A 12703-nucleotide genomic window follows, 5' to 3' on the forward strand; every position below is an offset into this window, starting at 1 on the left:
CATCCAGTTATTGGGATTTTGGGGTTATTTTGGGGGTTTTTTTCTCCACTGAGGAGAACAGTGCCTTCTCTCCTGGAGAGTGGGTAAACTTTCCTTCTGTCTATTCCATTTATTGTGTGATTCCATTTTGGTACTAATTCTTGTCTTTCCTTTAAAAAAGAACATCCTCAGCCACCCTTCCCTCCCTGTTTTCTGTCCATCCTCGCTGGTCTTGGGGCCTTTTCCCGAGCTGCATCCCAAGGCCACCCCAGAGGGATGCTCCCTTTGGTACCTGAGTCTCAGGACAAAATTAGGGATAAAATCCAGCACGGCCCATATGGATGCTGAAGCTTTAAATGACAGAGGAAAAAGAGGTTTGGGGGTGGTTGGAGATGGATCACGGAAGGTGGGACCCCACGAGCAGTTTCCCGTGGGATTTCTGTCACTGGGATTTTCTCTCCCAGCTCCCGGTGTTTTTCCTTCCTGCCGGCATTGTGAGTGACAGTCCATGCCCAGCGCCATGTCTGTGCCGGATGATTTTCTTCCAGGATCTTTCCTCCTGCCATGGCCCAGACTGACCCCGTCCTGGCTTGGAGCAGCTCCAGGCTCAAAGCCTCCAGGAAATTCCTCTCATCTGCCAGGTGCTGGAGCCAAAAGCCTATCCAAGCCCCCAGGAACCTCTGCCAGGTGATTCTCCTGCAGGAGGAAAATTGGGGTGCATGAGTTGCAGCCCCTCAACGCTGGGGCTGCCCCAAAAATCTGGGGGGAAATGCATCGAAAATCAGAGTTGGAGGTGGAGTTCTGGTGAGTTTTCCATGTGCCTGGGTTGTGTCAGGATTTATCCCGGCACATGCCGGCACTGCTACCTCGGCTGCCTCGGGCTTTGGGTTTTGGGGTGCCCGGAGGTCTCGTGGCACTGAGAAGGGGGGGGGGGTAGCCCCAGGGCCACCATCCATCTGCTGCCCGATGCGGGGTCGGGGGCCGGCGGGAGCGGGGCCGGCTTGGCTTTTGGGAGCCGGTGTTGGGCTGGGAGGAGAAGGCTCCGTGCTTCGGCCGTGAGTCACCGAGCGGCTTCTCCTGTCGTACGCCCGGGAGAGGCCCTGGGCCCCCCCTCCCGTGACGCTGCTGACGGGCTTTGGGGGTACCCCGGCACTGGGCAGCGCTTGCGGGGTGCTGGGGCTGTGGGGACCCCAGAACCGCCCGTCCCTGATGGGGTCCCCGGCTCTGTACCCCCGCCCCGACGCTGAACTTCTGGGGTGCCTGGGAGGGGGTGCCCCCATCCGCCTGCGGAGCTCCCGCCCCCGGGCTCCCCCCTCTTTCCCACCGCCGGTACCGGGCACTGGGATGGCGGGGGGCGGAATGCCGGGATCCGAGGGGTCGGGATGCGTGGAATCCCGGGCCCCGAGGGGCGGGATGCCGGGGCAGGGATGCCAGGGGAGGGCGGGATGCCGGAGTGGAGGGCGGGATGCCCGAGCCGGGCCGGGCGCTCGGGGCTCTCTCCCGGGCCGCTCCGGCCCCGGCGCTCCGGGCCCGCCCGGCCAAAGTCCCTGCGCCATGAGCGGGGCCCCGGGCGGCCGCCACCCGACCTTCCCCGAGCTCCCAGGTAGGGCCGGGGCCGGGGGCCGGGGGTCTTGGGGGGGCTCGGGGCGCTCGGAGCCCCGGACCCAGTGCCGGTCCCCGCAGGGGAGCGGGTGCTTGAGGAGGCGGCGGGCGCCCGGCAGCGCTGCGGGAGCGGCGGCGGCTCCGTCCCGGGAACGCTGCTCTGCACCAACCGCCGCCTCGCCTTCCTGCCCGGCCAGGTGCGACGGGAACACCGGGAACGCTGGGAATACCGGGAGCGGGACCCGGAACGGGACAGCGGGCCCCGCGTCGCCTGCCCGGGGGGACCCCTGCCCCGGCGCGACCCCATCCCACCGCATCCCGATCCCATCCCGAACCCATCCCACTGTACCCCGACACTCGGCTCAGCCCCATCCCACCGCATTCCTGACTCCCATCCCAGCTCCATCCCGACCCCATCCTGACCCCCATCCTAATTGCATCTACACCCCCAGCCAGTGATATCCCAACCCCACTCAGCCACATCCCGGCCCCATCCCAGCTTCATCCCAGCCCATCCCGGCTCGTTGACTGCAGAACCCGCCGTGTTCACCCCGGGAACTCCTCACTGCAGGACATAGTGGGGGACAAGGCACAAGGCTCAAGGGACATGGGACAGCTGGGTCCAGATCCATCCCCACCACCCTTCCTGGGACTGGGGGGACACTCCAGCTCTGCCCGCTCTCCCACAGGCCCCTGGCTCCCGTGGCCTCCTCCACTCTGAGGACGAGGTGGCCCTGCCCTGCATCTGCAAACTGGTGGCAGGTAATGGGGATATCTGGGCGCACGAGGGATGAGCTGGGCAGGTCTCGGGTCTCAGCCCCATGTGATGAGTTGGGCAGGTCTCAGCTGGCCCTGACAGTCTCATCCCCCTGACCCCAGCCAGCAGCTTCTCCAAGCCCAAGGTGCTGACGGCCGCCTCCGCCCTCAAGTTCATCCCCGAGGAACTCATCGTCTTCTGTCGGGATTTCCGCCTGCTCCGCTTCTACTTCCCTGAGAACGGGTTGGCTCCTCAGGCATTCCGGGTAAGCCAGGGAGATGCAGAAGTGTTGTACCCTCACTCTGGGGTACCCCGCGGTTCTGGGGAAGCCTGGGGGGCTCACACCCCACCCTGGCTGCCCCTGCAGTTGGCCAATGCCATCGCACGGGCACGGGAGGCGGCTGTGTGGCTGGGGGACGCTGCCGAGGGACACGATGGCTGGTCCTGCCCTGGTGGGGCCCCCCCAGAGGAGGTGGAGGAGGAGGAGGAGGATGAGGAAGAAGGCTCATCTGCCACACTGTTCTTCGAGAGCCCACAGGACTGGGAGAAGGAGCTGCAGCGTCTCGGCGCTGCGGGCTGGAGGGTGAGTGCCGTCAACGAGCGCTTCGACATGGCACCCAGGTACAGCCCCACCAGCCCCCCAACACTGCCTGAGCCACTGGAAATGGCACGTGTGATTTGGGGGACCCTACTCTGTGCCCCCCCTTCCCACAGCCTCCCCCAGTACCTGTGGGTGCCCAGCGGGCTTCTGGACCACGACCTCAAGCGAACCTTTGCCCACTTTCAGGAGCGACGGGTGCCTGTGAGTGCCTGGGCAGGCCCTGGTGGGGTGGGGGGCACTGGGAGGGGGATGTGGGGGCATCACCCCGTTTCTCTTGCAGCGCCTGTGCTGGCACCACCCGGGGGGGGGGGACCTGCTGAGAGCCGCCGGCTTTCACCCGAACTCAGAGCCAGGCAGCGAGGACATGAGGTGGGTCCCAGGGGGTCCCAGGGGTGCTGAGGGTGTTCCCCCAGCCTGGCCCCACCTGGGGCTTCCTGTGCCCCCCAGGTGCCTGGAGGCGCTGCTGCTGGGGGGCCGTGGGCCCTGTGTGTTGGCCGACATGGCCGAGCTGCCCACGCTCGCCGACATCCAGCTCGCCCACCTGAGGCTGCGGGCACTCTGCCTGCCTGGTAAGTGGAACCAGGCAGACCCTGGGGACCCCCAAGCCCCCGGGGGGGCTGGGCCTCCCCCCCCACTGAAACCCCATCCCATGGGATCCAGGTGCGGCAGCAGAGGAGAAGTGGCTCTCGGCCCTGGAGGGAACACGCTGGCTGGACCACGTCCGGTGAGCAGGAGACAAGGGGGGCTCTTTGGGGTGTAGGGAGGTATTTTGGGGTGTAGGGGGGAAATTCACCCTAAATCCAACAGTGGGATGTCCCCCCAGCCCACCTGGCGCTGTGGGGTGAGGGGGGCATTGTGGTGGGTGCGTGAGCCGCCCGAATGGGCGACTGTGGCATTTTGGGATGCACTGAACCCCTGCTTTTGCCCCCCAGCACCTGCCTGAGAAAAGCTGTGGAGGTGGTGTCGCTGTTGGCAGGGAAGCGCTGCTCTGTGGTCCTGCAAGGTGGGGGCATCGAGATGGGGGATGGAGAGGGATGGGAGGGATGGAGGGGGCTGGAAAGGGAACCCCTCTCACCACCTTGCCCCCCCAGAACCCTCGGACCGGGACCTGAACTGCCTCCTGGCCTCTCTGGTGCAGCTCCTGGGGGACCCCCACGCCCGCTCCCTGCCTGGCTTCCAGAGCCTGGTGCAGCGGGAGTGGGTGGCAGCCGGACACCCCTTCCCGCACCGGCTGGGGCTGCTCTGCCGGGACACCCCGAGAGAGGAGGTGAGACTCCCCTATTCCCATCCCACCAGGGTGACAGGAGTTGGGACCCTGCTTGGGAGGAGGTGAGGCCACCCCATCCCATATCCCCCCAGGCCCCCGTGTTCCTGCTCTTCCTGGACTGCACGTGGCAGCTCCTGCGGCAATTCCCAGCAGATTTTGGCTTCACTGAGGCTTTTCTCCTGGCGCTCCACGACAGCAGCTTCAGCCCCTACTTCAGCACCTTCCGCTTCAGCTGCCAGCGCCAGCGGGACCATGGCAGCATGGTGAGGGGCAGGGGCACATTGCTGCATCCCCAAACCTTCCCATTTCACCCCTTCTTCTCCTTACTCTGCCTCAGTTTCTCCACCCCAATTCCAAACTGGGGATGGGCACCCCCAGATCTCCCATTTTACCCCTTCTTTTCCCCTCTGTGCCTCAGTTTCCCCATCTCAAATGGGGGACTGACTTCCCAACTCTTTCCCCGCAGCCCCGGCTCCCCAGCCAGACCTACCGGCCCGTGGGGGGCTGGCAGGACCCTGGGGGGCACAGAGGAGGCCCCCCCACCTGCACCTTCCCCCCGGTCTGGGCCTGGAGGCGGCGCTACACCCGCCAGCAGCAGGAGCAGTTCCGGAACCCCGTGGGACCCCCGGCCCCCGCTGAGCCCCCGGCCCCAGGCAGGGTGAGTGTGCCTGGGCTGGGGGGGCTGCACCCTTCTTTTGCCTCCCCTTTGTCCTCCTGGCTGGCTTTTCCCTCCCGTTTTTCTTTAATCCCTGTTGTTTCCCCCCATTTCCTCTTTCAGCCCCTCTTATTCCTAACGCCTATTTTTTCACCCCACTTTTCCTCCCCTGTTTTCCCTTCACAACGGATTTCTCCCCTTTTTGTTTCCCCCTAATCCCTACTCCCTCTCATCCCTCAGCCCTTCTGGATTTCCCTCCATTTTTCCTAATCCCTGTTTTCCCCCTTTCCCAGCCTGGAGACCCCTGCCCGTGGGGGGGAGCCGGGCTGGTGCTGATGCTGGCTAAGGGCTCGTTGTGCCCCCACCCCCTGCCCTGGTGGAGCCGCCCCCCCTTGCACCCCCCACACCGGGTGTTCCCCCCAGAGAGCCGGGGGATGCAGGGGGGGCTCTTGGGGGGCTGCTGCCGCTCCCCAGGGCTGCTCCTGCCCTGCACCGCCGGGCCCTGCATCCGGCTCTGGCACCGCTGCTACCTCAGGGGGCTGCCCCAGGAACAGGTACTGGGGAAACTGAGGCACGGGGAAAGACTGGGGACTGGGGGGTCCTGGTTTGGGGGGTCCCGGTTTGGGGGGGTCCCAGCCTGTCCTGCTGCTTGGGCTGGGGGTGAGGCTGGACTCAATTTGTGTCCATCCAAGTAACCCTCTCTGTGTGTCCAGCAGGGGAGATGGATGGATGGATGGATGGATGGATGGATGGATGGATGGATGGACGGACGGATGGACGGATGGATGGATGGATGGATGGAGGGAGGGAGGGATGGAGGGAGGGATGGATGGATGGATGGACAGATGGAGGGACGGATGGATGGAGGGATGGATGGATGGAGGGATGGAGGGAGGGATGGATGGATGGAGGGAGGGATGGATGGATGGAGGGATGGACAGATGGATGGACGGATGGATGGATGGATGGATGGATGGACGGATGGAGGGATGGATGGATGGAGGGATGGAGGGAGGGATGGATGGATGGAGGGAGGGATGGATGGATGGAGGGATGGATGGATGGAGGGATGGATGGATGGACGGACGGATGGATGGATGGATGGATGGATGGATGGATGGAGGGAGGGAGGGATGGAGGGAGGGATGGATGGATGGAGGGATGGAGGGAGGGATGGATGGATGGAGGGAGGGATGGATGGATGGAGGGATGGACAGATGGATGGACGGATGGATGGATGGATGGACGGATGGAGGGATGGATGGATGGATGGAGGGATGGATGGATGGATGGATGGATGGATGGATGGACAGATGGAGGGACGGATGGATGGAGGGATGGAGGGAGGGATGGATGGATGGATGGAGGGAGGGATGGATGGATGGAGGGATGGACAGATGGATGGATGGATGGATGGATGGACAGATGGATGGATGGATGGATGGACCCCATGTCCATCCATCCCACCCTGTCCCTGTGTGTCCCTGTCTTGTGCTGGACATTCTGTCCTGTGTAACCATCCTTGTGTCCCTGTCCAACAATGAACACTCCACCCTGTCCGTGCTCTTGTCCCTGGGTTCCTGTCCTATCCGTGCCCCGTGTCTCTGTCCCATCCTCGTGTCCCGTGTCCTGTGTCCCCACCCCATGTCCCCATCCCATGCCGGACATGGTCTCTTGGCAGCGCGGGCGCTTGGCCCCATCCCTGGCCGGGCTGGCTGAGGAGCTGGAGCTGCTGCAGGAGCGGCTCCGCACCTGGAACATGCGGAGACCCCACTGAGACCCCAGAGGGCACCTGGCCCCACCCCAGCTTTGGGACACTGCCAGGATCACTCTGGAAGAGCCCAGTGCCTCCAGCTGCTCCTGGCTCTTCTCTGGGTGCCTGGGGGTGCCAGGAAGGGCAGAGCAGCGGGTCCCGAGGTGTCCCCGATGCTGCACGGACACTGCGTGGTCACGGCTTTCCATTAAATTTATGCTGCCTCCATGAGGCTCGAGGAGCTCAGGGATGGGGATTGGAGGAGCTGGGATGGGACTAGAATGGGGATGGCAGTGGGGATGGGATGGGACTGGGATGGGACTGGGATGGGATGGGACTGGGATGGGATGGGGTGGGATGGGACTGGGATGGGATGGGACTGGGATGGGATGGGACTGGGATGGGACTGGGATGGGATGGGACTGGGACGGGGATGGGATGGGATGGGGATGCTGCGGGATTCCTGAACTGGCACCTCCGGCACTGGGATCATCTGGCCCTGAGGAGCCCGCGCACTGAGGGCGCTCCTGGCCGCGAGGGCGATGTCGCGACAGAAGGGCAGCGGCCACTGCCCGCCCCTCCCGCCCACACCCAAGATGGCGGCCGCGCCGTCTCCGTGTCCTCACTTCCGGTCATCCTACGGATGCGAGGCTTGCGTGTTGACGTCACACGCGTCGTGCGTGCTTGCGTGCGTGCGGCGCCGCGCGCGCGGAGCGGGAGCGGGATAAGATGGCGGCGGGGCCGATTTCAGAGAGGAACCAGGGTGGGAGCGGCGGGGGAATGTCCGGGGGCACCGGGGACAGCGGGGAACTAAGGGCAGTGTTGTGGGCACTGAGGGGGACACCGCGGGGGTTCTGTGCGACCTTGGGTACACTGGGGGCAGCGGGGGGTGCTGGGGAGGATTCTGGGGGGAATGGGGAGTCCTTGGTGTATCCTGGGGACACGGGAAGGCACTGGAGGGGACTTTGGACTCCCTGGGGACACGGAGGGGAGCGCCGGGGGCGTTCTGGGGCCATGGGGGGCTCTGGTTTCCCGAAGGAAAAAGGAGGGCTGAGGGGCCGCCTCCTGGGTTAAGGACTGACTGGGGGGGGCTTCGGGTTCGGGGGGCTTTACTTGAGTGGTGTCAGCCCTGAGCCCCCCGTTATCCCGCGCGTGTCCCGGCTCTGACCTCGATTCCCCGCAGATGCTACGGTGTACGTGGGGGGACTGGACGAGAAGGTCAGCGAGCCCCTGCTCTGGGAGCTCTTCCTGCAGGCCGGGCCCGTGGTCAACACGCACATGCCCAAGGACCGGGTCACGGGCCAGCACCAGGGTGAGGGACCCCCAAATCCCAACGAGGGGCAGAGCTGGGGGTGGGATCGGGGTGTGGAAGCGAGGGATCATGCTCCGTCCCTCGGGAGGTGTCGGGGCCCCAGGGTTTAAATTAAGTGGGGATCGAATCAAGTATTAAGTGAGGTTTAAATGAAATCGAGGGGGTTTCAGTCAATAATTAAATGGGGTTTTCAATCAGCTTGGGTTTTAAATCAGGTGAGGTTTAGATCAAGTCAGGGGGTGTGGGGGGTCTCTTTCTGTCCTGAAGTGCTTTTGGGGTCCCCCATGAAGTCCCTTTGAGGTCTCTTGCCTTTCCCCTGAACCCCCCCTTGGCGTCCCCCTGAGCCCCTTTGGGGTCCCCCAGGGTACGGCTTCGTGGAGTTCCTGAGCGAGGAGGACGCCGACTACGCCATCAAGATCATGAACATGATCAAGCTCTACGGGAAACCCATCCGGGTGAACAAGGCCTCGGCTCACAACAAGAACCTGGACGTGGGTGCCAACATCTTCATCGGCAACCTGGACCCTGAGATCGACGAGAAGCTGCTCTACGACACCTTCAGCGCCTTTGGGGTCATCCTGCAGACCCCCAAGATCATGCGGGACCCCGACACGGGCAACTCCAAGGGCTACGCCTTCATCAACTTTGCCAGCTTCGACGCGTCGGACGCGGCCATCGAGGCCATGAACGGGCAGTACCTGTGCAACCGCCCCATCACCGTGTCCTACGCCTTCAAGAAGGACTCCAAGGGCGAGCGGCATGGCTCAGCGGCCGAGCGACTGCTGGCAGCTCAGAACCCCCTCTCCCAGGCCGACCGGCCCCACCAGCTCTTTGCAGACGCCCCCCCACCCCCGTCCGTGCCCACACCCGTGGTCACCGCGCTGGGGCCTGGGGTCACCCCCCCAGGTGGGTGACCTGTCTGGGGCGGGGCTGTCCCAGCATCCTGCTGTGATGCCCTGTTTCCGCATTGCCCCTCCCAATTCCCACCTCCTTTCCCGTGTTTTTCTGCTGGGCTGTTTTTCCCTCGCCCGCATTCTCGCTGTGTGTTCCAGGCCTGCCTCCCCCTGGCTCCTTCCCGCCGCCGGTGCCGCCGCCCGGAGCTCTGCCCCCCGGGATGCCCCCGGCCATGCCCCCCCCGCCGATGCCACCAGGCGCTGGAGCCCCCGGACCCCCCTCAGGAGCCGCCCCTGCTGGGGGACACCCTCCCCACCCACACCCCTTCCCACCGGGAGGGATGCACCACCCAGGTACGGAGCCGGCCGGGAACGGGGCTGGGGGTGCGGCTTGGCTTCCGCTGCTGGGGGCTGCCTGAGGGGATCCTCCTCCTCTCGCCTTCCCCGGTCTTGGGGGGGGGGGGGGAAGATGTGATTGCTGAAGGATTTGGGGAATTCAGGAAGTCCTTGCTGTCTGGGAGGCACCTGAGCAGGGAGAGGTGTTGGTTGCCTTGGGTTGGGAAGGTGCAGGAGGCAGGGAGGCGGGAAGGAAGGAAGGCACGTGCGAAGGCAGTGATACAGAGAAGGAAGGCAGGAGCTAATTTTGGCATTATTAATTCAATGAAACCAGTTTTTTTCCCTGATTCCCCACATTTTGGCCCTGTGGTCCTGGGAAGGAGCTGTGTTTGCATCTCAGCTCCAGGTTCAAAAGCACAAACTTTGTGAAATGTGCAATTTAATGATTCTCTGGGATTTGTTTGATCCTGTGGCTCCAGAGCCACCCTGATTAGGGAGCTTTGTGTGATCCTGCTCTGGCCACGCCAGGAGCAGATGCTGCAGGGCCTGAGCGGAGCCAATTACACCCAGGCAGGGAAAACCAGGCTCAGGAGCTTCCCAGGGGGAGGAAAGAATCATTTGTTTGGGGTGTTTTTTTGTTTTTTTTTTTTTTTAATGGGACAAAATGGGATAATTGGGAAAAAGGAGGTTTGGGGAGACCCTGGCTGCTCTAATTGGAGCAGGGCAGCTTCCAGCTCTGGATCACTCTGGGAGCTTGTCCAAAATCTCCAGGAATGGGGATTCCTCACTGTCCCCGGGCTGTACACAGTCACTATCCCATCTCTTTTCCCACACACTTGCATCCAAGCCCTTTCCTCTTGCCAAAAAGCTCTGCGTTCCCTCCTCTTTAAGCCCCTTTTTGGCAGCAGAAGCCCCTCTGCACCCATGCTTTCCAGATCCAGCTGGAATTCCAGACCCAGCTGGAATTTCAGTCCCTGGGGGTGCCCGGAGCTGTTTCCCTGCTTCCTGGCACCCCTAACTCCATCATCCCCCTAGGAATGCCACCGATGCAGGTGCACCACGGGCCACCTGGGATGGGGCAGCACCACCCGGGACCACCAGGCTCCGGAGGGCAGCCGCCCCCCCGGCCCCCCCCAGGGATGCCCCACCCTGGGCCCCCCCCCATGGGGCTCCCACCCCGGGGGCCGCACTTCGGATCTCCAATGGGTGAGTGGGATCAGTTCTGGGGGGGGCTCTGCTCCAGGGGTGGGAGGAGGGGACGTGCAGCTGGGCGTGAGGCAAGACCTGGGGGACCTGGCACCCCCCCATTCTGGGGTCTTGGCGGAGTTTTCTCATTGTGACGGGGACCCTGCAAACCCCCATTAGAATATCCACGGCTTTGGGATGGTTCTGGAGGCCTGCTCTGCCCACAGGGGTCCTGGGAGACATTCCCGTTTCTGGGACCCCCACACAGAGGGAGTTTTGGCCAAGCTGGGGGCACCTGCTGGATGTGGCACCCCTGGGTGGGGGTGTGGTGGGCACCTCATGGGATGTTTGGGAGGAGGGTTGGGGCCAGTGGGCCATGCCCCTCCAGGGGGCTTGGGGGGGCTCTGTCCTTTCCCCCTGGCACTGACCCCCCTGTCCCCCACAGGTCATCCTGGCCCGCTGCCGCACCATGGGCTGCGTGGGCCCCCCCCGCTGATGCCGCCCCACGGCTACAACGGGCCCCCCCGGCCCCCCCCCTACGGCTACCAGAGGGTCCCACTGCCCCCTCGGCCGGCGCAGAGACCCCCTGGAGTCCCCCCCCGCGGGCCCCTGCGGGGACCCCTGCCCTGAGAGGTGGGGGACTCTCTGCTCTCCCTCCTCAGCCTTCCACAGCCCCTCGTATCAACATTCCCATTCCTGCAAAGGGCTGGGGGACATCCCCTACTCCTCCCTTCCCTCTCCATTTCTTCCCCCCATTTCTTTTTATAGTGTTTTTCCTCATTCTCCCTGCCTCCTCCCATTTCTCTTGCCCTGGAAGCTTTTCCAGGCTCCTTTTTGCTGGATTTGTTGGTTTTGTATGGAAAGCAGTGGCCACCCACTTGCAAATAAAGGATTTGGGAACCAAGAGGGTCCCCAGATTGGGGATGAGGCTCTGCCTGTTTGTCACCAGCTGAGATCTCTTCCCTCCCTGGGTCGTTGGGAAGAACCAGGCTGGAGGGATTTGGGGCCTGAGGAGTGGCAGAGCTGATCCATGGTCTGATCCCTACTCCACCTGTAAGCCTGGAAGAGCTGTGTGCTCTCTTCGGCTGCCCCATAGGAATGTCTGGATTCCCGTTCTTGAGCCATCGCTGCCCAAATCCAGGGAGCTGAGGTTTGACTCTGGAATGTTTTGGTGCCAAGGTTTAACTAAAGTCCAACATTCCCCTGGGGAATCTCCAAGAGGCTTCTCCTGCCCCTGGGCAGTGCGAGAGCCTCCAAGAGCTGGGAGTTTGTGGGGGGGACATGGAGGTGGGAATATGCTGCTCCCTTCTACGTCCCAGCGTCTTCCGTGCCGAGGCTGCGCTTCGCCTTGTCATCCAGGTGGGAATTCCTAGGGTATGGATGGGCTAGGGAGGGAGGGACGAGGTTGGAACCCACTCCTGATCCTTCATTTCCAGAAATGTGGGGAGAATCCCACGTGGACTGGTAGAGTGGATTTAGGGGAAGAGGGGTGGGATGTGTGGTGTGGGAATGGGGGTTCCCTGTGGTGCTGAGAGCCAAGGGGCTTAGGACATCTCCAGTATCTGAAGAATCCGGTGATTCCCGTCTGGATCCAGGGAGCGCCAGGGTGGCATTTCTCTGCTCCTCACTCATGGAAGCCACCAGGATCCACCTGGGGCAGCCAGTCTCCCTGCATGGACAGTCATCATCCCTTTCTCCCTGGAGTTATCCGCTGTCACCCCCAGTTTTATCCCATCATCCCTGGTGTTAATCCTGTCATTCCCAGTTACATCCTATCTTCCCCGATTGTATTCTATTGTCAGCCCTGATTTTCTCCCTTTTCCTTCCATTTTATCCCACTCCCCCCCCTCCTTTATCTCATCATCCCCCTGTTTTTATCCCATTCCCCTCAGCTCTATCCCACCCCCCACCCCACCCCGGGTTTTAGGCCCTGGCAGATACAAATGGGGCCCTCGGGACAGGAGGAGCCATTCTCTGTCCTGCTGCCAAGCCTGTTCCCTCTGATGATCCACAAAAAAACCCCGGGGCCAAGCAGACCGAGGCAGGGGATAGGAGCTCTGCGGTGACAGTGGCACATGAGTCACCGGGTGCCTGAGGATGTGGCACTCACTCCCCCCCAGGGCTGGGGCTCACCGAGCACATCATCTCCGGAGGGCACAGCCTGGATCCCGGTGCTGCCCACTTCTCGGGGATGCTCCTCGACTGCCAGCCTTGTCCTGCAGTTCCATCCCCCTTTTGGGTTTTTTTCCAACAATGAATGTCACAATTTCTTCTCAACTCCCGGGTTTCTGAATCCTTCCCTGCGCTGGCACCACCCATGCAGACTGGTCCCCCATCCCTGTTTTCTAGTCTGAGGGGTGAAG

At 63.0% G+C, this 12703-nt stretch overlaps 2 protein-coding genes across 5 annotated transcripts; both read left to right on the plus strand.

Moving 5' to 3' along the window:
* The first annotated feature begins 17 nt into the window (after window positions 1-17).
* MTMR11 (myotubularin related protein 11) lies at window positions 18-6845 on the plus strand. Of its 4 annotated transcripts, none has more exons than XM_048289001.1 (15): window positions 673-783; window positions 1663-1778; window positions 2271-2343; window positions 2461-2603; window positions 2706-2959; window positions 3053-3140; window positions 3220-3308; window positions 3387-3508; window positions 3600-3663; window positions 3872-3942; window positions 4031-4206; window positions 4299-4469; window positions 4673-4864; window positions 5155-5415; window positions 6543-6845. In XM_048289001.1, exons 1-15 carry the CDS (start codon window positions 699-701, stop codon window positions 6636-6638), a joined length of 2001 nt encoding a protein of 666 aa, XP_048144958.1. In that variant the 5' UTR covers window positions 673-698; the 3' UTR covers window positions 6639-6845. The 4 variants fall into 4 exon arrangements, with proteins under 4 accessions (XP_048144960.1, XP_048144958.1, XP_048144961.1 ...); XM_048289004.1 differs by having other exon boundaries at window positions 2877-2959; XM_048289002.1 differs by lacking the exon at window positions 673-783 and adding an exon at window positions 1444-1582.
* A 425-nt stretch (window positions 6846-7270) lies between these two features.
* Window positions 7271-11262, plus strand: SF3B4 (splicing factor 3b subunit 4). The gene is made up of 6 exons (XM_048289005.1): window positions 7271-7377; window positions 7798-7926; window positions 8290-8832; window positions 8979-9173; window positions 10191-10361; window positions 10786-11262. The coding sequence occupies exons 1-6, from the start codon at window positions 7344-7346 to the stop codon at window positions 10968-10970; spliced, it is 1257 nt and encodes a 418-aa protein (XP_048144962.1). The 5' UTR covers window positions 7271-7343; the 3' UTR covers window positions 10971-11262.
* The last annotated feature ends 1441 nt before the right edge of the window (window positions 11263-12703 follow it).

The sequence above is a fragment of the Corvus hawaiiensis genome, chromosome 29 (assembly GCF_020740725.1).
Source record: "Corvus hawaiiensis isolate bCorHaw1 chromosome 29, bCorHaw1.pri.cur, whole genome shotgun sequence".
Classification (NCBI taxonomy): Eukaryota; Metazoa; Chordata; class Aves; order Passeriformes; family Corvidae; genus Corvus; species Corvus hawaiiensis.

What these genes read in the sequence shown, in the direction of transcription:
- SF3B4 (XM_048289005.1), top strand. Translation starts at nt 7,344, where the DNA reads ATGGCGGCGGGGCCGATTTCAGAGAGGAACCAGG. An exon ending in GCCTGGGGTCACCCCCCCAG is followed by an intron (nt 8,833 to 8,978) that starts GTGGGTGACCTG and finishes TGTGTGTTCCAG; the next exon opens with GCCTGCCTCCCCCTGGCTCC. An exon ending in GCACTTCGGATCTCCAATGG is followed by an intron (nt 10,362 to 10,785) that starts GTGAGTGGGATC and finishes TGTCCCCCACAG; the next exon opens with GTCATCCTGGCCCGCTGCCG.
- MTMR11 (XM_048289001.1), top strand. Translation starts at nt 699, where the DNA reads ATGAGTTGCAGCCCCTCAACGCTGGGGCTGCCCCAAAAATCTGGGGGG. An exon ending in CGCTGGCTGGACCACGTCCG is followed by an intron (nt 3,664 to 3,871) that starts GTGAGCAGGAGA and finishes TTTGCCCCCCAG; the next exon opens with CACCTGCCTGAGAAAAGCTG. An exon ending in GGGGGCTGCCCCAGGAACAG is followed by an intron (nt 5,416 to 6,542) that starts GTACTGGGGAAA and finishes GTCTCTTGGCAG; the next exon opens with CGCGGGCGCTTGGCCCCATC.